Source organism: Chrysochloris asiatica, unplaced genomic scaffold (genome assembly GCF_000296735.1).
Source record: "Chrysochloris asiatica unplaced genomic scaffold, ChrAsi1.0 scaffold00038, whole genome shotgun sequence".
Lineage (NCBI taxonomy): Eukaryota > Metazoa > Chordata > Mammalia > Afrosoricida > Chrysochloridae > Chrysochloris > Chrysochloris asiatica.
The window spans coordinates 22,548,236-22,568,455 of NW_006408556.1; the positions used below are offsets into that span (position 1 = coordinate 22,548,236).

General features: G+C 39.0%; 1 protein-coding gene across 1 annotated transcript in view; it reads right to left on the reverse strand.

The window, feature by feature from the left end:
* The window catches only part of LOC102826603 (cytochrome P450 2K4-like), a 39,626-nt gene that overhangs the window by 9,872 nt on the left and 9,534 nt on the right, over window positions 1-20,220 (reverse strand). The window contains exons 4-5 of the mRNA XM_006860615.1: window positions 6,141-6,301; window positions 4,635-4,808 (exon numbers count right to left, since the gene is read on the reverse strand). Coding sequence (XP_006860677.1) covers window positions 4,635-4,808; window positions 6,141-6,301 — 335 coding nt within the window. The remainder of the gene's footprint in view (window positions 1-4,634; window positions 4,809-6,140; window positions 6,302-20,220) is intronic.

Below are 20,220 nucleotides of genomic sequence, written 5' to 3' on the forward strand. Positions count from 1 at the left end.
GACCAAGGAAATATAGTCAAATACATGGAAACTGAATAACACCCTGCTGAATAGCAACTGGGTAAAAGAAGAAATTAAATGTCAATTCATAAAGGTCCTAGAAAAAAACAAGAATGAAATCACAACAAACCAGTATCTTTGGGACACGGCGAAAGCAGTGCTGAGATGACAATTTACTGTGATAAATGCGCACATCCAAAACCAAGAAAGAACTCAAATTAACACATTAACACAGCATCTCCAACAATTAGAAACAGACCAACAGAGGGAACCTACAGTCACTAAAAGACAAGATATAATAAAGATAATAGCAGAAATAAATGAGATGAAAAACTATTGAAAGAATCAACAGGACAAGAAGCTGGTCCTTTGAAAGGATTAATAAAATTGACAGACCATTGGCAAAACTGACAAAAAAAAAAGGGCAAAGACACAAGTAACTATGCATTAGAAACCACATGGGTGATGTCACAACTGAACCAAACGAAATCAAAAGGATAATAACAGAATACTATGAACAGTTGTACTCCGACAAATTGGAAAACTTAGAATAGATGGATACATTTTTATAAAAACACGACCTACCAAAACTTACACAGAGTAAAATAGAAAACCTGAACAGACCCATAACAATAGCAAAAATTGATCAGGTCATCAAAAATTCCCTACTAAAACAAGTTCAGATCTACATGGCTTCATAGACCCACCTGGGTCTATGTGTGAGTGTAATGGGAAAAATGCAGCAGTGAAGACACAGGCAGAGTCTGGACATGTTCTACTTTCACCCATTGACCTTAAGATAAGAGGAGCAAGAATGCTGGCTGGTTTGAAATGTAGGGAGTTGTGTGAACTTCTGAGCCCATGGGCACTGACCTAACCATATGGGCAAGGGCTGACTTGAAGTGCAGGGAGGTGTGTGAACTCCCAAACTTGCAGCTGGTACCTATTTGACCTAGCTTGGGTGGCTAGTGTTGTGTTGACCAGGACCTAACCTGATGAAGATAAAGATGTTTGATATTGTGAGCAAGTTGCAATTTGATGAACTGGACTTTACTTATGAAAGCAGTTGATCAAAATTCAAATTGGAATGAAAGATTTTTCATATCAAGGCTCCTTGTTTCCTCAGTGTACTGGGTTTAGTTGTTGTTGTTGTTAGGTGCCATCGAGTAGGTACCAATCCATAGCAACCTTATGCACAGCAGAACGAAACCCTCCCTGATCCTGGGCCAACCTCACTACTGTTGCCATGCTTGAATCCATCGATGCTGCCACTTGGCCAATCCATCTCATTAAGGGTCTTCCTCTTTTTCTCTGACCCTCCACATTACCTAACATGATATCCTTCTTCAGTGACTGGTCCCTCCTGACCATATGTCTGAAGCATGAGAGAAGAAGTTTTGTCATCTTGGCCTCCAAGGAGCACTCTGGCTGCACTTCTTCCAAAATGAATCTGTTGTTTCTCCTGGTAGCCCATGGCACTGTTAATGTTCTCCTCCAACACCATAACACAAAAGCATCAATTCTTCTATGGTCTGTCTTCCTTATTCACTGTCCAGCTTTTGCATGCATATGAGGTTATTGAAAATACCATGGCTTGGGTCAGATGCACCTAAGTCCTCAAGCTGACATCTTTGTTCTTCATCCCTTTAAAAAGTTCTTGTGCAGCAGATTTGCCTAATGCAATATGCCATTTGATTTTTTGACTGCTGTTTCCGTGAGTGTTGATAGTTGAACCAAGAAAAATGAAGTTCTTGACAACTTCAATCTTTTCTCTGTTGATAAGAATGTTGTTTATTGGTCCAGTGGTGAGGATTTTTGTTTTCTTTACATTGAGATGTAATCCATATCAAAGGCTATGTATGCTCTTTGATCTTCATTAGTAAATGTTTTAAGTCCTCTGCTCTTTCAGCAAGCAAGGTTGTATCACCTGCATATTGCAGGTTGCTAATGAGTTGATAGAGAGGGGCAATTTAGACATTGGCTATCAAAAATGGAGGGATATAAAGGCATGAAGTGGCTAACTTATAAGCTTTTTTGGGTGTGATTTGTTTTAGAACCCCCACTGAATAGTTTTTCTTTTTTCCAGAATGGTCTGATGAAAGGGAGTGGGGGATGATGGTGACAGGATTTTATGATTTCAGTTGTGAATAATTTTTAATAGGATTAATCATGATTGTCAAGACTGTAATTGTATAAGATGTGTAACTAAATTGGGGAGTGGTTATTTTTCATTTCAGGAATAGAGGATCACAGGACAATTAAGAAAAGAGCATGAGCTTAGGACTCCCGGCGCTTCCCTGACCAGGCAGCACAGAGGAGACACTGGAGAGGGAGAGAAAGGAATAGTCAGAAACACCACACTAGAAGGCTTGTAAGTCCGTCTTCTGCCTATGACTGAATGGAATACCTAAAATGGGGCTACAGCATACCCAGTAAACGAGGCTTCTTGCGGAGCCTTTGCAATACATAAAACTATAGGTAGAAACCGGAACTACAACCAGATCTCCAGAGATGAGAAAGCGCCACTTGAAAGGACGAGCAGACTAGCCTGGAACAGCTAGAAGAATAAAAGATACCTCTTGAAAGAAAGACCTGCAGGAAAAATGGAGGCAGATAAATCACTTCCCTAGGAAACATCAAGGTAAGTGGCCAGGTCCTCTCAACGCAAACCCCCCTCCAAGACTAAGACTCAACGGAAATGCACGCTCTGATCGGTGACCATACACATCATCGATGGGGGGAAGTGGGGTAAAAGCAGCAATGAAGTGGCAAGCTAAGCCTTACAATGCTCAGCGGACTTCTGTGGACCCAGTTGGGGACCTGGTTGGCAAGCAGTGTGAGGAGACCTGGGGAGTCTTGGGCCCAGAGTCAGTGGTGTGGCCACGGAGGACTCCAGAGGAGAGTGGAACTACCAGCTGATGGGAAGAGAGGGCATACAGCGCCCACACTTGCAGATGATACCCACGTGACCTGGACCAGATGACTGGATGATTGGAGCTCAACCAGGAGAGGAAAGAAGAGGGGGAAAAAAAAAATGAATGATACAATCTGATGAAATTGACCTATACATATGGAGCAGCAACTCAAAAGAAGGAACAAATACTTACAGCAAGAAGCATTTACACCCCCTCCACACACAGAGTAGATGGAGATAGGCAACTTGAACATTGGATACTCAAATGGGGAGGGGGGGACTACAAAGGCAAAAAGTGACTGGCTTACAAGCCTTCAAGAGGGAACCTAATGCCAGGGAGCATGGAGGAAGGCAGAATCTCCAGTAGGTACTACTCAATCTGTCTGGGTGGAGCTGATGGAAGGAAATACAGATGGGTAACTCGTGATACTGTAGTGAATAAGGCTTATCAGGACAGATTGTGAGGGTTGGAAATGCAAAGGTAGACATTTTGTAACAAGGAAGGGAGTGATTAATTCTCCAGGCTAGGAGCTGAGGTCTCTGGGACCATCAATGGAGAAGATCCGAGAGCGGGACCCTACCTAGAGAAACAGAGATTCCTGAGATGGAGGCAGAGATGATGGCGTGGAGTGGGTGGGTTTCTAGGATATACCCTTTGGTTGGTTGATGATGCATGGAGGGGATTGGAACCATGGTAATGAGATGATATACGATGGAATGAATGTAAGACTAAGGTTCTCCCATGTAAACTATCATATAATTTACAATAAAACATTAAAAAAAAAAGAAAAAAAGCATGAGTGGAGTGTGGGATCCCTGCCTGAAAATTGGTGACAGTAGAGACTGCTGCTGTGTGCTTATGGGCAGGACACTGGCTTGCACAATGTGCTCTTTGGACATTTAAATGAATATATATTTTTTGTTTTGTTTTGTATATGTGCATCAAATGTTTTATCCCTGTTCATTGTGACATATCAGATGTAAATGGAGCCAGTGTATGTTCGGTTGTACGTGTTTTAGTTATATCATGTTAAGTGAAAGTATGACTTTACAATTTTCTTTATTTAGAGATTGTGCCTGTAGTTAAAAGGTGGAGGGTCAGAGAAAAAGAGGAAGACCCCCAGAAAGATGGATTAGCCAAGTGGCAGCATCAATGGGTTCAAGTATGGCAACAATAGTGAGGTTGGCCCAGGATCGGGCAGTGTTTCATTCTGCTGTGCAAAGGTCACTATGAGTCGGAACCAACTCGATGGCACCTAACGACAACAACAACAATTTAACAAGAGTAGAATCTAACGGATAGTTTTTTATTTCAACTCAAGTAGGCCAGGGTTTCCAGAGGTTTAGCAGTTGCGATGCACCTATTGCCATGTGATGAATCCTAACATAGGCACAGTTATCTCTGAGGTGAGGGGCTAGGAGCAACCAACGAATTGATTGAAAGGATGCTTCCTTGGGGGTGTGTTCTCAATATAATGGACATGAGGGAGGGACTCTCTCTCTCTCTCTTCCTCTGGGGACCTGGGACTCTACAGTTGTAAGTTAATAAACTTTTGTATATATGTATATTTCACTGGTTTCACTTCTCTAGAGAGCCAAGCCTGAGATAGTTACCTTTCTTCTTTGAAAGGATTTTAAAAACATTTTCTGCAGATATTATTAATTAAATTAAAAATAAAAAACACCAGACTAAGGAAACCGCAAAATAAAACATCATTACCTCCTGCTGTCTTAGCAAGAAAACATCAATGAGACTTCTTGGATCACTTTTGTTAAGTTTATGACGGTGATCTAGGAAAGTCATTCTTATGAAAGAAAACAATTCATCTATATTCCGGAGTACAGTCTTATGACTTTGGAGGAGGAATCCCAAAACTGGAAACATATTGAAAAGCTAAAAGAAAGAAGAGCAACAAAGTAAGTTAAATATGCACACAAACTGCTTGTGATTGTGCTAATTATACCATTATTTTTGAAAGCATTATAGAAATAACATCTCATATAGACTTGAACTACTTTAACTGACAACGACAAAGTATACAATGAGATCTTGTCATTTATTAGAACTAAGTTACTTAAAATGAATATTTTTATGATTTCCAGGATGATCTATATATTCAGAACACCTTTGTGTGGTTTGCTTGTGACAATACATTTACTTAGAGACCAAATGAGACATAAAAATAATAGTGGTATTTGTTATAAAACCAAGTGTTTTGGAAAATCCCAGGTGAATTCTGGTAAGCAATCAAATTATTACTTTTTAAAAATAGGATCAGAAGACTTATTTTAAAATTCTTGACAGAATTTACTATCTGTAGTACTCATAGAACAGTGTCATTTAGTCTCATATCTGTTGACCACTAAAAAATTTAAGAAGGGCTTCACTGTTTGCTGAATTTCATGTTATATTTTTCTGTATATTCCTTTTGGAGCAGAATCTATATGTTTTGCTCAAAATTCTCAAAGGAATATGACCCCAAGGGGTTCGTGACTACAGAAATGACTTACTAAATATTCTAGACAAAATGTCTCTAAAATTAGACATATAGTTGCATATTTCAGTATTCTCATGCACCTGTGGTCAAAATAAATCTGCATTTATAATAGCAGAGCTGAAATATTCCAAAGTGAAGTAATAAGGTCCTTTGCCAGTGGTGCTACTCAAAATGAGAATTACTTGGCCAGGATCTTTTTAGCTACATTTCAGAAGATAGTGACTTTATCACTCACAACTATTTTTTCAAACACTGAACTATAGCACTGTTGTAAAATTACATGGCTCAAAATCAATATGAGATTTTGTTTAGCACTTCATATTTTTTATATCTGGTAGACTTCCTTTGTTAAAATTCACTCTCTTCTGTGATTTTTACTGAGTGACTCTTATTTATTTATTTGCTTATTACAAATGCCATGCCTTCCTAGTGGCATAGGTCAAGATCAATGGACAAAATTGTGTGAATTTCAAACCAGAATGTGAACTCTTTATTGGTGTGACTCACAAAACCCATGTCTTAAAATATTTGATACAATATTTTATGATAGGAGAATGATCAGTATAATCCAGTAAGCTTGACACATCTCTTTCGGCCTGTACTCAGAATGTTCAAGCAAGTGTGTATTATTAATGAAATGACTATTTTCTTATACTGCTAGTTGCTGGTCTCTTGAATAATTTCTTTTGAACCTCAGAGGAATTAAAAGTGAGTAAAAAATAAATTACCGTAATTCCAGGACCTCCAATGAGTCTCACATTTTCACCGATCAAGGTTAAGAGTCTCAGGAACTGAGGGTCTTGATAGTCAAACCGTTTCCCAAGCAATACGGACACAATGATGTTAGCAACAGAAGCATTCATCACTGTTTTGATCTCAAAAGGCTTTCCTAGAACATATTGATTAGTCAAGTTAGAAACACTCACATAGACAGAATTAAGCTGGTTCCATACCGATTAGTACCGATTGAAAAATAGTTTCATAAATTAAAGGATACTGATGGTTATGCATTCCAGGGATGGTGATAATAGAAATACTTGAAGGAGGTTTGAAAAATACCCAGCAAAACCAAACCAAATGCAAACCATCTAGACTCATAGTAATCCCATGTGTTATAGATAGAACTGCTCCATAGGGCTTTCTGTATGAGATCAGATCGGAAGGCCCCTCTAACACTGTGCCACTTGGGGTGGGGTGGGGTGAGGGGATGGGAGGAGACTAAAATGACAACCTTTAGGCTGAACTATCCATCAACCTAATAAAAGATTGCCATAAAGAAAATGAAAATTTATATGTCAAAGAAAACCAGCACTTGGTTTAAAGAAATAAAAATGTGTCAGGTGAAGGGCATTGTAGTGTGTGTGTGTGTGTGTGTGTGTGTGTGTGTATGTGTGTGTTGGACATGGCATCTGGGGAACTATCTTCTCAAACTGATAGACAAATTTCAAAGAGGACATCGAGATGCTGGTGTGGTGATGTAGGATGAACACTGGACGGTTCAAATCCACCAGTTACTCCTCAGAAACCCTATACAGATTCACTGAGTCAGAATTAATTCTACACTTAATAACAACATCTATTTTCTTATTTCTTTCACTCTTCTCTCGTGTGTTGCTGTAAAATAAGCACTAGACTGCTAACATAAAGGTAGGTGTTTCAAACCTACCAGCTTCTCTTTTTCAGGTTGTTAAGAGTTGGAATTGATTCTATGGCATTTAACAACAGCTTCTCTTACTAGGTCCAGTTTTTCTCAGTTATCTTGTTTCTGATGTTGTTAAGTGCCATCGAGTTGGTTCTGACTCGTAGCAACCCGGTACGGAGTTTCCTAGGAGCAGCTGGTGAGTTTGAACTACCAACCTTGCAGTTAAAATTGACCTTGAGGTCGAGTGCTCGCAGCACCCCATATGTACAACAGAAGGGAATGCTGCTGCATCTTGTGCCATTCTCAACACTATAGCTATGTTTGAGCTCATTGTTGCTGTCCTTGTGTCAACCCATTTCGTTGAGGTCTTTCTCTTTTAAGTTGACCCTCCATTTTACCAAGCACAAAGTAAATTCTCTAGTGCCTGGTACTTTTGACTACATGTCCAAAGTATGAGAAATGAAATTTCTTCTAAGGCGCCATCTGGCCATATGTCTCCAAAAACATTGGTTCTTCTGGCACTCCATGGTACTTTTAATATTTTTCACCAACATCTGAATTTAAATGCATCAATTATTCTTTTTTCCTTTTTCATTGACCAAATTATGTAAGTATATGAGGTTATTGAAAAAACCATGACTTGGGTCAGGGGCACCATAGTCCTCAAAGTGACACCTTTCCTTTTTAACACCTTTTGCAGCTGATTTATTCAATGCAATATATCCTTTGATTTCCTGACTGGTGCTTCCATGACTGTTGATTATGAATCCAAGTAAAATGAAATCCTTGACAACTTCAATCTTTTCCCCTCATGATTTTATTTATTGGTCCAGTGGTGAGGATTGTCATTTTCTTTATATTGAGGTGCAGTCTTTGATCTTCATCAGTAAGTACTTCAAGTCTTCTTTGCTTCCAGCATACAAGGTTGAGTTATCTGCATATCACAGGCTGCTTATGAGTTTTCCTCCAATCTAGATGCTGCATTCTTCTTCAAGTAATCTAATTTCTCAGATTATTTGCTCAGTATGCAAATTGAATAAGTGTGGTGTAAGGATACAACTCTAATGCATACCTTTGCTGGTTTTAAACAATGTGGTATCACTTTGTTCTGTTTGAACAATTGCCTCTTGGTCTATGTACATTGGAATTCCAGTTCTCTGCAATGTTATCCATAATTTATTATGATCCAATGCCATTTCACAGACAACAAAGCACAAGTAAACATCTTTCTGGTATTCTCTGCTTTTAGCCAAGATCCATCTGGTGTCTGAAATACTGATTGCTCTACATCTTCATTGGAATCTGTTGTGAATTTCTGGCAGCTCCCTGCCAAAATACCTGCTGCAACTATTGAAAGTTACTTAGAATCTTAGCATTAGTGGGTGAGAATTTATTGGTAAGTGAAAAACATCCAGTTGTAAGAATCACTCTTTTTTTTTTTTTAAAGAAAACTTACAACAATATTATTTTGTTGAAAAAATTACTGTAAAACATACAGCAACTTTCTACATGTACATTTAATAACATAGATTATTCTTTGAGTTGAACAACCATTCTCACCCTCCTTTTCTGAACTGTTCCTCTCTTATTGACAAACTTACTGCTCCATAGGTTTTTACTTAATCTTTTGAATTCCTGTTGTCAATTTGATCCCATACAGTTCTTAAAAGAGCAAAATGCTCAGGAAGACATTCTAGTTAAGTTGCATGGTTTGACTTAAAGACTTCAGGGGATATTTTGGGGTTAAAGAGAAAAGGAAGATTTTAATACCATTTTAGGTAACTGTGTATACATGACTTTTGATACTACACCAAAACGTGACTTATGGTAGTGTCTTAAAGATTAGCTAAAATTAAGACCCAATCTACATTAATAAGTGTTGTATTATTACATTAAAATAGACTGGTACCTTTTACAGAGAATGGATTTTTAGCTATGCATAACTTTGCAGTATCATTTGGAAAATACTGCTTTACCAAGTAATGCAGAACTTCTAAAGTTGGCATATGACAATAAACAATAGCAAATGGTTCACATTTGCCAACGTCACCACCCTAGCTGATACATGCCTGCCATACCAAGTTCATGGTTATTCATAATCCTAATTATTGCATCAAAGCTTGCATTTTTTGTCATGGAAAAAATACTGTCAGTTGTTTTTTGAAGTGACAATATTCATTTGAGAAAATGTCTTCCAAAGGCTTACAGTTAAACTACCATTGTTTGTTACGCATTTTTTCAAACAAAAATGATCTGAAAAAAGTGGTTAGGTTTATTCATAATTCAATTACACATCTGCAATTAAACTGTTTGGATGTGCAGCAAAGCACAGTGACTGTCTCTCCTAGTCTGTCACATGGGTTCTAAAGAGATGTGCTCTCTAGGGCCAAACTTAATAAAAACAATGACCTCTTCATCAACTACATTCTTAAGTGAAACTGGCATTTTAATGATTTAAAATATAAAATGATTTGGGCTAAGGCCCCAACAATTTTACTCAATGTTTTTGTACCATGAGTGCAAATATCAACACAGTAAAAATGGAAATGAATGCCTTAGTATAATTATATCTTTGAATTTAACTGAGCTAATGTTTCACAACTGTGTAAGGTTTTGATACTGTTATCACTTTCATGATTCCATGTAGTTTTTTAACTCTAACTTTTTAAAAAATTTATTGAAACTTTCTACTGTAGTCTATTTGCTACTATTGAGTGGTGGGCTTGTCTGTTGATGTTATTCAGATCCTCTGTTTCTTCATTCCCTTTCTTTCTAGTTATTGTTCTATCCACCAAGTAGTGTATTACAATCTCCAACCATTTTTATAGATGTACGTCTTTTAATTCTAACTATTTTCTTTATATATTTTGGGAATTTGTAACTACCAGACCAGCCCTACAAGAAATATTAAAGGGAGTCCTCCAGAAAAAAACAAAACAAACTATCTAGACCAGCCAACCACTCAAAGTATTGATACATAACAACGACCTGAATACACACAACAACAAAATTACAGGGAATCCAGGGTATAAAGTTGTAATTGATGGTAACATCAAAACAAGAAAGGGAATGATTGGTGTAGAAATAGAATTTTCACATGCCAAGGAAATTAAGGTGGCTTCAATAGACAACATTGTAAATGTAGGTGTTAAATTTGTAAACCTCACCATATCCATAAAGTATATAATTCTATTCACCAAAGAAAAGAAGAAGCCAAGACTCACTAAAATAAAAGGGGGAAATCTGTTTTTAAAAAAACTCAGCACTGATGATAAAAAGGAACAAAGAATTTATCAACCTCATCAAGCCAAAAATTTTATGACAAAATGGCTGAAGTAAATTCTTCTCTATTGTAATTATAGTGTCTATAATTACACTATAAAGTGGATTAAATGACCCAATCAAGAGCCATAGTGGCAGAATAGGTTTTAAAAGTGACCCATCCATACGTTGACACACAGGCACCAAAGGTTAAAATCAAAGGATGGGGAAACAATACCAAGTGAACAGTAATAAAAACAGATCAGGAGCAGCAATATTATATATATATTAAAAAAAAGGATCAAAGAGTCACAGTTTACATCAGTTCTTATCTTAAAGGGAAGACTGGAAACCTAATGGAGTGAAAGCCTGAGTCTCTAGTTTCTCTTCATTCATATCCAGATCATCTACCAATGATCATTTCTCTTTGTAATAATCTATCAGTGGAAAAATATTCAAATGAGCTCATTTTTTAATAAGAAAATAAGTAAAACTTTTGAGATAAAAATGATATTTGGGGGCATCTGCCTGTGTCTACTGGATTGGGTGCCCAATTTTGCAAAATCAAATAAAGAAAACCGCACTCTCACTAATATGAGTACAGATTGGATTTCTTGAGCATTTGCTGGTACCAACAAAGTTTCTTACAAATTTGGAGGTTTGTCCAGGACTTTCTGCCTGCTTGGACTGACCCAAGACTGTTAAAGAAGGAATTAGCAAGAGAGACATGTGAGAGACTGAGAACAGACTAACCGCAGCAACCAAGCAATCTCCTGTACAAGCCAGGTGGGAACATTGTAAGTATCCCCCGGGTGGTTGGGCATTTTCAGGGGTCCTGTGACTGAGGTGCATCTTAGATGTAAAGCAAGTACAGAGTTCCAGTCCAGTCCTAGATGGACAAAGTGAAATCTTGGGGTTGTGTGTTTGAAATCTCCAGGACAGAGAGGTTGAGATACAAGGGAACTCAGACACCAATACCAATAGAAAATGGGGAATAGAATTCTAGGCCTAGGGAAGAAGGGAGCAGGAAAGACTTCCACAGACATCACTCCTGACAGTCCTTTGGGAAGAATGTTGAGGGCTTGTGGGGAGACAGTCTCCAAACCTTGGAAAAAGATAAACAAAAGCTGGGATGCACGAAAAACCTCCAGGAGTGTACAGGGGATCAGGCTCTAGTCTGGTTAGTTGTTGTTGTTGTTGTTGTTATTAAGTGCCGTCGAGTCCTAGTCTGGTTAGTAGGGGGAGTGTAATGGAGTAACAAACCCACTGATGAACTGTTAAGAGAAGCTCACACAGTTTTTGTAGAGAGGAGGAAGGGCAATAGCAGAAAGCCAGAATCATGGTGTCTACTGTGAATAAAATAGTTAATAGAAGGCTAAAACAAGACCCCTGTTCTCAAGGGAAGTGGGACAGTGATTAAGAAAAGGTGATTCCCCTCATGAAGCGAGAGATCAACTTTTGTATCTTTTGGGATGGGATCTAATTGTAAGATTGGAGTTTGGATTAGAGAGGATGGGGTGGATGAAGGTAAATATGAGATTTCTGACTGAAAAGGAGGAAGGAAAGCTCGAGGCATGGGTATGGTTTAAAAAAGGCAACAGGAAAGGGCTAGAAATTCCACCCTTGCAGGAAGAATTAAAAAAAACAACATTAATTAGAAATTTAAAAACAACAACCAGGGAAGGTGGTCCATAGAAAACAGTACCTTATCCCCATAGAAGAGGTAATAAAGCCAGTAATAAAGTACCTGATAACGATTATTATTTCTTGGAATGATAGTCTTCAAATATAATTCTTGAGATAAATGTTGACATAGACTATTTGAGTTTACAATGCAAAATTCTGAGTTTGCACATTCAAGGTGAAACAAATATGAATCAGGCATTGAAAAGTTGTTTTGTTTTAATAACTTTGATAATCTTTCTGTGGTAAAATGGTATAAATTAATTCAATTAAAAGGTGGTTAAGGATTTGTTTGGCTGGTGTGATATCTCATTTTTTTTCTTAAGCAATATACAATTTAAAAAATTACTGTTTGTACTATTTATGTAACATACTGATAATATGACATGAGCACTACAAGATGTCCATTACACATTTTGTAAAATAGGCCCTTATGCGATTTGGATATTTTACGAACCCCACATTGTATGCAGGCAGTCTTCATACAATCCATACTTAAGTCCTCATAAAACCTATAACGTAAAAACCTTATGGGAACCCACTAAATGAAGGCCCAGAGCTATAACCACTGACTATTGGAGACCTATCTTGCTGGATGTGCTGGGTAGGGTCTGTGCTGGCAGCCAGATTGGAACTTTGCTCACATCCAGGTGTAGGACAGAGAGATGGCTTTGGGGACTAGGTATGCACGTGCTGGGAGCAGGGTTGATTGATGGTGACAGCCTTGGCTGCTGCTGCCCTCTTGTTACACTCGATTCCTGATTACCAGCCGTCACTGCTGCCAGATCCCAGAGCTCTGAGCTCTGTGGTGTAGCCGTATCACTAGTACCTGTAACCATAGTGGAGGGACCCCAGAAGGCCCTGCCCTGTGCTGAGAGATACAGGCCGTGTGGTGACTGGGTGAGTGAAGGACTCCAGGAGGAGAGGCAGGAAGAGGCATGGGTGGAGGTGCTAAGAGGATTAGGGTGTACCCTGGGTACCTACTGCTCATTGACTCTGGGGGTTTGGGGTCCTTCAAACCATTGTTGTTATTAAGTGTCAATGAGTTGTTTCTAACTCATAGCAACCCTGTGTAGGGTTTCTGAGGAGCAGCTGCTGAGTTTGAACCACCGACCTTGAGCTTCAAACTGACCTGGAATTCCAATGCTTAGCCTACAGCGCCACACCAGGACTCCTTAAAACCATTAAGGGAGAATAATAAAAGAAGAGCTACTTTTCCTTAAAATATAAACAAAAACAATAAAGCCATTATGGAATCCCAGACATACATGCAGTTGGCCTTGCCCTAATGAAGGCTAAGCAATATGTTGTTGCTGCCATCTAATTGGTTCTGATGCTGATGTATAATGACACTATGTACAACAAAAGAAACTCTGTCTGGCCCAGCATCATTCTCACGATTGTTGTTATGTTTGAGCCCAGTGTTGCTGCCACTGTGCCAGTCCATCTAATCGGTTCTGATGCTGATGTATAATGACACTGTGTACAACAAAAGAAACTGTCTGGTCCAGCATCATTCTCACGATTGTTGTTATGTTTGAGCCCAGTGTTTCTGCCACTGTGCCAATCCACTTTGTTAGAAGTGTCCCTTCTATCACGTTAGAGGTGTTGACCACCCACTGTACCAAAATGATTCCTTCTCCATGATCCATTCTGGCAAAGAACAAGAGACCAAGTCTCACCATCCTCACTTTTAACCAGCGTTCTGGCTGTACTTCTTCCAAGACAAGATTTGTTTGTTCTTCTGGCAGTCCATGGTACTTTCAATATTCTTTGCCAACAACATAATTTAAATGATCAATTCTTCTAAGATCTTCCTTATTCATTGTCCAGCTTTCATATGCATATGATGTGATTGAAAATATCATGGCCTGAGTCAGGTGCACCTTAGTCCTCAAAGTAACATCTTTGTTCTTTAATATCCCACACCTCCCACCCCCCTGGGAACTATCAAAGTGCTTTATTACCCATCTTAGGCTAACTTCTCTAGAGAAGTAAACCAGTGAAGCTTATATGTATATATAGAGAGAGTTTCACATCAAGGAATGGCTCACACAATTGTCAAAGTGAGCAGTCCAAAGTCCATGGGTCTGAGGTCAGGCTTCTGACTCCCATGGCTGCAGGGCTGATGGACCAAGATTGGCAGGTTATGTAGTAAGGTGGCCAGCTGCTGATGACCTCCAGGATCAGCAGAAGATTGGCAGGTAAGTTGGAAGGCAGGCAGGTATGCAGGTCAGGCAGGTCAGGCAGAAAAGATGGCTGGCTGCTGATGGCCCCCAGGATCAGCAGGTGACAGAATGGACAACTGGTTCAAGTCTAAAAGACTGGAGGTTGGATGGTGAGCCTGATTCAGAATCCAGATTGGCTCCTGTTAGTTTCCAGTCACAGAAGGGTTTCCTCTGATGGAGGACTGTGATTTCTCTGCACCCAGTGGGAAACCACTTCTGGGAGTTCTGAGGAAGAATCTATCCTGTGTCTCTCCTAGCTTCTGGTGGTAACTGGTGACGGTTGGCATTCCTTGGTTTGTGGCTTTACCACTCCAGTCTCTGCCCCTGTTTTCACATGCCTTCCTCCTGTGTGTCCCATATCCAGATTCGCCTCCTCCTAGGAGCCTTCCATGATTGCCCGCGATGCAAGATTGGAGGAAGGAAGAAGGAGTCCTTCCTAGTGTCCCCTGCAGCCAGTTCTCATGCTTCACATCAGTTCAGCCGCCAGTTCTTGGGCACACGAAGGTCTGAAAACTTGAAGTATGGGTGCAAGGGAAGGATGGGCCAGGGTGCAACCAAGCATGCACTCCTGCCCACTCAGGGGCACTCTGGCAGTCTCTGTTCTTTAACATTTTAAAGTGGTCTTGTGCAACAGATTTGCCTACTGCAATATGTTATTTGATTTCTTGACTGCTGCTTCCAAGAATGTTGGTTGTGGATTCACATCAAATCTTTTCTGATAAAGTCAATCTTTTCTGTTTATCATCATTTAAAAATGATTTCAGAAAAACACTTATTAGTCCAGGAGTAAGGATTTTTGTAGCAATCCATACAGAGACTGTAGTCTTGTATCTTCATCAGTAAGAAGTTCAGGTCCTCTTTGTTATCAGCAAGCAAGATTGTGCCATTTGCATATTACAGTTTGTTCATCCATATTCCTCTAATCTTGATGACATAATCTTTTTATAATTCAGCTTCTCAAATTATTTGCTCACCATACAGATTGAACAAGTATCATGAAAGACTATAACTATGGCACTTTTCTTGATATTAAACCATTCAGTATCCCCTTGTCCTGTTTTAACAACTGCCTCTTGGTGTCTGTACAGGTTCCTCATGAACGCAGTTAAGTGTTCTGGCATACCCATTCTTCACAATGTTAACCATTGTTTGTCATGGTCCACATAGTTGAATTCTTTTGCATAGTCAAAGGAAACACAAATTCTGGTGTGGTGTTGTAGGATAAGCAGTGAACTGCTAACTGCAAGGTTGGCAGTTCAAACCCACCAGCTGCTCTTTGTTGCTGTTGTTAGGTGTCTTTGAGTAGGTACTGACTCATAGTGACCCTATGCACAACAGAACAAAATACTGCATGATCCTGCACCAACCTCACAATTGCAGCTACGGTTGAGTCCATTGCAGCTGCCAGTGTGCCAATCCATCTTGTTGGGGGTTTTCCTCTTTTTTTCTGATATCAAACATGTTATCCTTCTCCAGGGACTGGTTCCACCTGACAACATGTCTGAAGAATGAGAGACAAAGTCTAGCCATCCTGGTATCCTAGGAGCATTCAGATGTACTTCTTCCAACACAGATTGGTTTGTTCTTTTGGCACTCCATGGTGCTTTTAATATTTTCCTCCAACACCATAAAACAAAGGCAGCAATTCTTCTATGATCTTCCTTATTCATTGTTCAACTTTCATATGCATATGAAGCTATTGAAAACACCATGGCTTGGGTCAGGTGCACCTTAGTCCGCAAACTGACATCTTTGCTCTTAAAAACTTTAAAGAGGTCATGTACAGCATATTTGACTAATGCAATATGTCGTTTCATTTCTTGGCTGCTGCGTCCAGGAGTGTTGATGGTTGAACCAGCAAAACGAAGTCTTTGATAGCTTCAATCTTTTCTCCATTTATATGGATGTTGTTTATTGGTCCAGGTGTGAGAGTTTTAGTTTTCTTTACATTGAGGTGTAATACATACTGAAGGCTGTGGTCTTTGATCTTCATTAGTAAGTATTAGTAAATCCTTTATTTACAGCAAGCAAGGTTTTATCATCTGCATATCACAGGTTATTAATGAGTCTTCCTCAAATCCTGATGCCACATTTCCCTTAATAAAATCCAGCTCCTCTAATTATTTGATCAGCATACAGATTGAACATGAATGGTGAAAGAATACAATCCCTTTCCTGATTTTAAACCATCAATGTTTCCTTGTCCTATTCAAACAACTGCCTCTTGGTCTATGTACTGGGTTCTCATGAACACAATCAAGTGTTCTGTAATAATCATTCTTCTCAACAATCATTCTGTTGTACTAGTTTGTCATGATCCACACAATGGAAATCCTTGGTGTAGTCAATAAGACACAGGTAACCATCTTTTTGTTATTCCCTGCTTTCAGTCAAGATGCATCTGACATCAGCAATGATATCCCTTGTTCTGTATCTTCGTGTGAATGCAACTTGAATCTCTGGCAGTTCTCTGTCAATGTATGGTTGCAGCCGTATGTGGATTATCCTTAACAAAATTTTACTCGTATGAGATATCAATAATATTGTCCAATGATTTCTGCATATATTGGGTCACCTTTCTTTGTGATTATCACAAATACGGATCTCTTCCAGTCAGTTGGCCAGGAAGTTGTCTTCCAAATTTCTTGGCATAGATGAGTGAGTGCCTCTAGTGCTGCATCAGTTTGTTTAAAGATTTCAGTTTACATTACATGACTTTCCTGACCCTTGTTCTTTGCCAATGCCTTCAGTGCACCTTGGACTGCTTCCTTCAGGATCATTGACTCTTGCTTATATGCTACCTCTTGAAATGGTTGAATACCGACCATTTCTTTTTCAAACAGTGACACTGTATTCTTTCTGTCTTCTTTTATTGCTATCTGCATCATGCAGTATTTTGCCCATAGAGTCATTCAATATTGCAAGTTGAGGCTTGATTTTTTTCTTCAATTCTCTCAGTTTGTGAAATGCTGAGTGTGTTCTTCCCTTTTGATTTTCTAACTTCAGATCTTTACACATTTTGTTATAATATTTGTCTTCTTGAGCTGCTCTTTGTCATTTTTTACTTAGCTCTTTTATCTTCTCATTTCTTCCAAATTTTTTTTTTAGCATGTCTACACTGGAAAGCTAAAATACAGAAATGGCTGCAATCATACATTGACAGAGAACTTCCAGAGTTTCAAGCTGGATTCAGAAGAGGCCGTGGAACAAGAAACATCATGCTGATGTCCGATGGATCTTGGCTGAAAGCAGAAAATATCAGAAAGATGTTTACCTATGCTTTATTGACTACTCAAAGGCTTTCGATTGTGGATCATGACAAGCTTTGGACAACATTGAGAAGTATGAGTATTCCAGAACACTTCATTGTACTTCTGAGAAATCTGTACCTGGACCAAGAAGCAGTTGTTCGAACAGAGCATGGGAACACTGAATGTTTTAAAATTGGAAAAGGTGTGTGACAAGGTCGTGTTCTTTCACCATTCTTGTTCAATATGTATGCTGAGTAAATAATACAAGAAGCTGGGTTCTATGAAGAAAAACGTGGCATCAGGATTGGAGGAAGACTCATTACCAACCTGCGATATGCAGATGATACAACCTCGCTTGCTGAAAGTGAAGAGGACTTGAAACATTTACCGATGAAGATCAAAGAACACAGCCTTTGGTATGGATTGCATCTCAATGTCAGGAAAACAAAAATCCTCACCACTGGACCAATAAACAACATACTTATCAAAATTGAAAAGATTGAAGTTGTCAAGGACTTCATTCTTCTTGGATCAACTATCAACATTCACGGAAGCAGCAGTCAAGAGATCAGACGACGTATTGCATTAGGCAAATCTGCTGCACAGGAATTTTAAGGTGTTGAAGAGCAAAGATGTCAGCTTGAGGACTAAGGTGCGCCTGACCCAAGCCATGGTATTTTCAATAACCTCATATGGATGTGAAAGTTGGACAGTGAATAAGAAAGATCGTAGAAGAATTGATGACTTTGAATTGTGGTGTTGGAGGAGAATACTAAAAGTGCCATGGACTGCCAAAAGAACCAATAGATCTGTTTTGGAAGAAGTGCAGCCAGAGTGCTCCTTGGAGGCCAAGATGGCTAAACTTCGTCTCTCACTCTCTGGACATATTGCCAGGAGAGAACAGTCACTGGAGAAGAATATCATGCTGGGTAAGACGGAGGGTCAGAGAAAAAGAGGAAGACCTCTAACGAGATGGATCAGCCAGGTGGCATCATTGATGGTGTCAAGTGTGGCAGTGGTAGCGAGGTTAGCCCAGGATCAGACATTGTTTCGTTCTGCTGTGCATGGGGTCGCTATGAGTAGGTGCCAACTTGATGGCACCTGACAACAAGAACACTGGAAAGCAAGTTTCACAGTCTCTTCTGACATCCATATTGGTGTTTTCCTTCTTTCTTTATTTGTTAATGACTTTTTGCTTTCTTTCTGTATGACGGTCATGATGTCATACCAAAACTCTTCTGGTCTTTGATATTTAATGTTTAATGAATCAAATCTGTTCTTCAGATGATCTCTAAATTCAGGTGGGATATATACAAGGTCATATTTGGACTCTCGTGGACTTGTTTTCATTTTCTTCAATTTCAGCCTGAATTTGCCTATGAACAATTGATGGTCTGTTCTACAATCTGCCCCTGGCTTTATTTTGGCTGATGATATGGAGCTTTTCCATTGTTCCTTTCCAGAAATGTAGTCAATTTGATTTCTGTGTATTCCATCTGGTGAGGTCCATGTGTATAGACATCTTTTATATTGTTTAAAAAAGGTATTTGTAATGAAGAAGTCATTAGTTTTGCAAAATTCTATCATGTGATCTTCAGCCACATTTCTATCATCAAGGCCAAATTTTCCAACCACTGATCCTTCCGCTTTATTTCTAACCTTTGCATTCCAATCAAAATACCTTAATTGAATGCTTGATCAATTTTAGACAGATGAAGTTGATAGACTTCTTCGATTTCATCATTAGCGTCTGCTCCTTGGAAACCCTATACAGGGTCACTATGATTTGGGATATGACTTGACAGCACTCAACAACAACCACAAACATAAACACTGGACTTCTAACCACAAGGTCAGCAGTTCAAACCCACCAGGTTCTCCTCAGCAACCCTACATAGGGTTGCTATGAGTTAGAACTGACTTCATGGCACTTACAACAATAACAGCAAACATCTTTCTGGTATTCCCTACTTTTAACCAAGATCCATCTGATGTCAACAGTGATATACTTAGTTCCATTTCCTCTCCTGTATCTAGCTTGAATTTTTGTCAACTTCCTGTTGATGTACTGCGGCAATCGTGTTTAAATTATCTTCAACAAAAATTTAGTTGAATGTTATATTGATGATGTTTTTCAATGTTTTATGCATTTTGTTGGGTCACCTTTTTTTGGAATGGGTACAAATATGCATATTTTCCAATCCGTTTGCCAGGTAGCTGTCTTCCCCATTTCTTGGTATAGATGAGTGAGCATCTCCAGTTTGTTGAAAGATTTCAATTTGTATTCTGCCATTTCCTAGAGTCTTGTATTTCACCAGTGCCTTCAGTGAAGCTTTAACTTCTTCCTCAATAGCTCTGGATATTGAGCATATGCTACGTTTTGAAATGGTTGCACATGGACCGATTCTTTTTGGTAGAGTAGCTCTGGTATTATTTCCATTGTCTTATGATGCTTTGTGCATCTTCAATATTTTCTCCGTGAAGTCCTTCAATATTTCAAATGGAGTCTTGGTTTTTTTCTTCAGTTCTTTCAGCTTGAGAAATGTTGAATGTGTTCTTCCCTTTTGGTTTGCTAACTCTCGGTCTTTGCACATTTCATTATAATACTTGTTTTCTTGCACTGCTCTTTGAAATGTTCTCTTCTTCCCATTTATCTTAGTTTCTCTACGCTCAAGAACAAATTTCAGGGTCCCTTCTGACATGAGTTTTAGTCTTTTCTTTCTTTCCTATCTTTTTAATGACT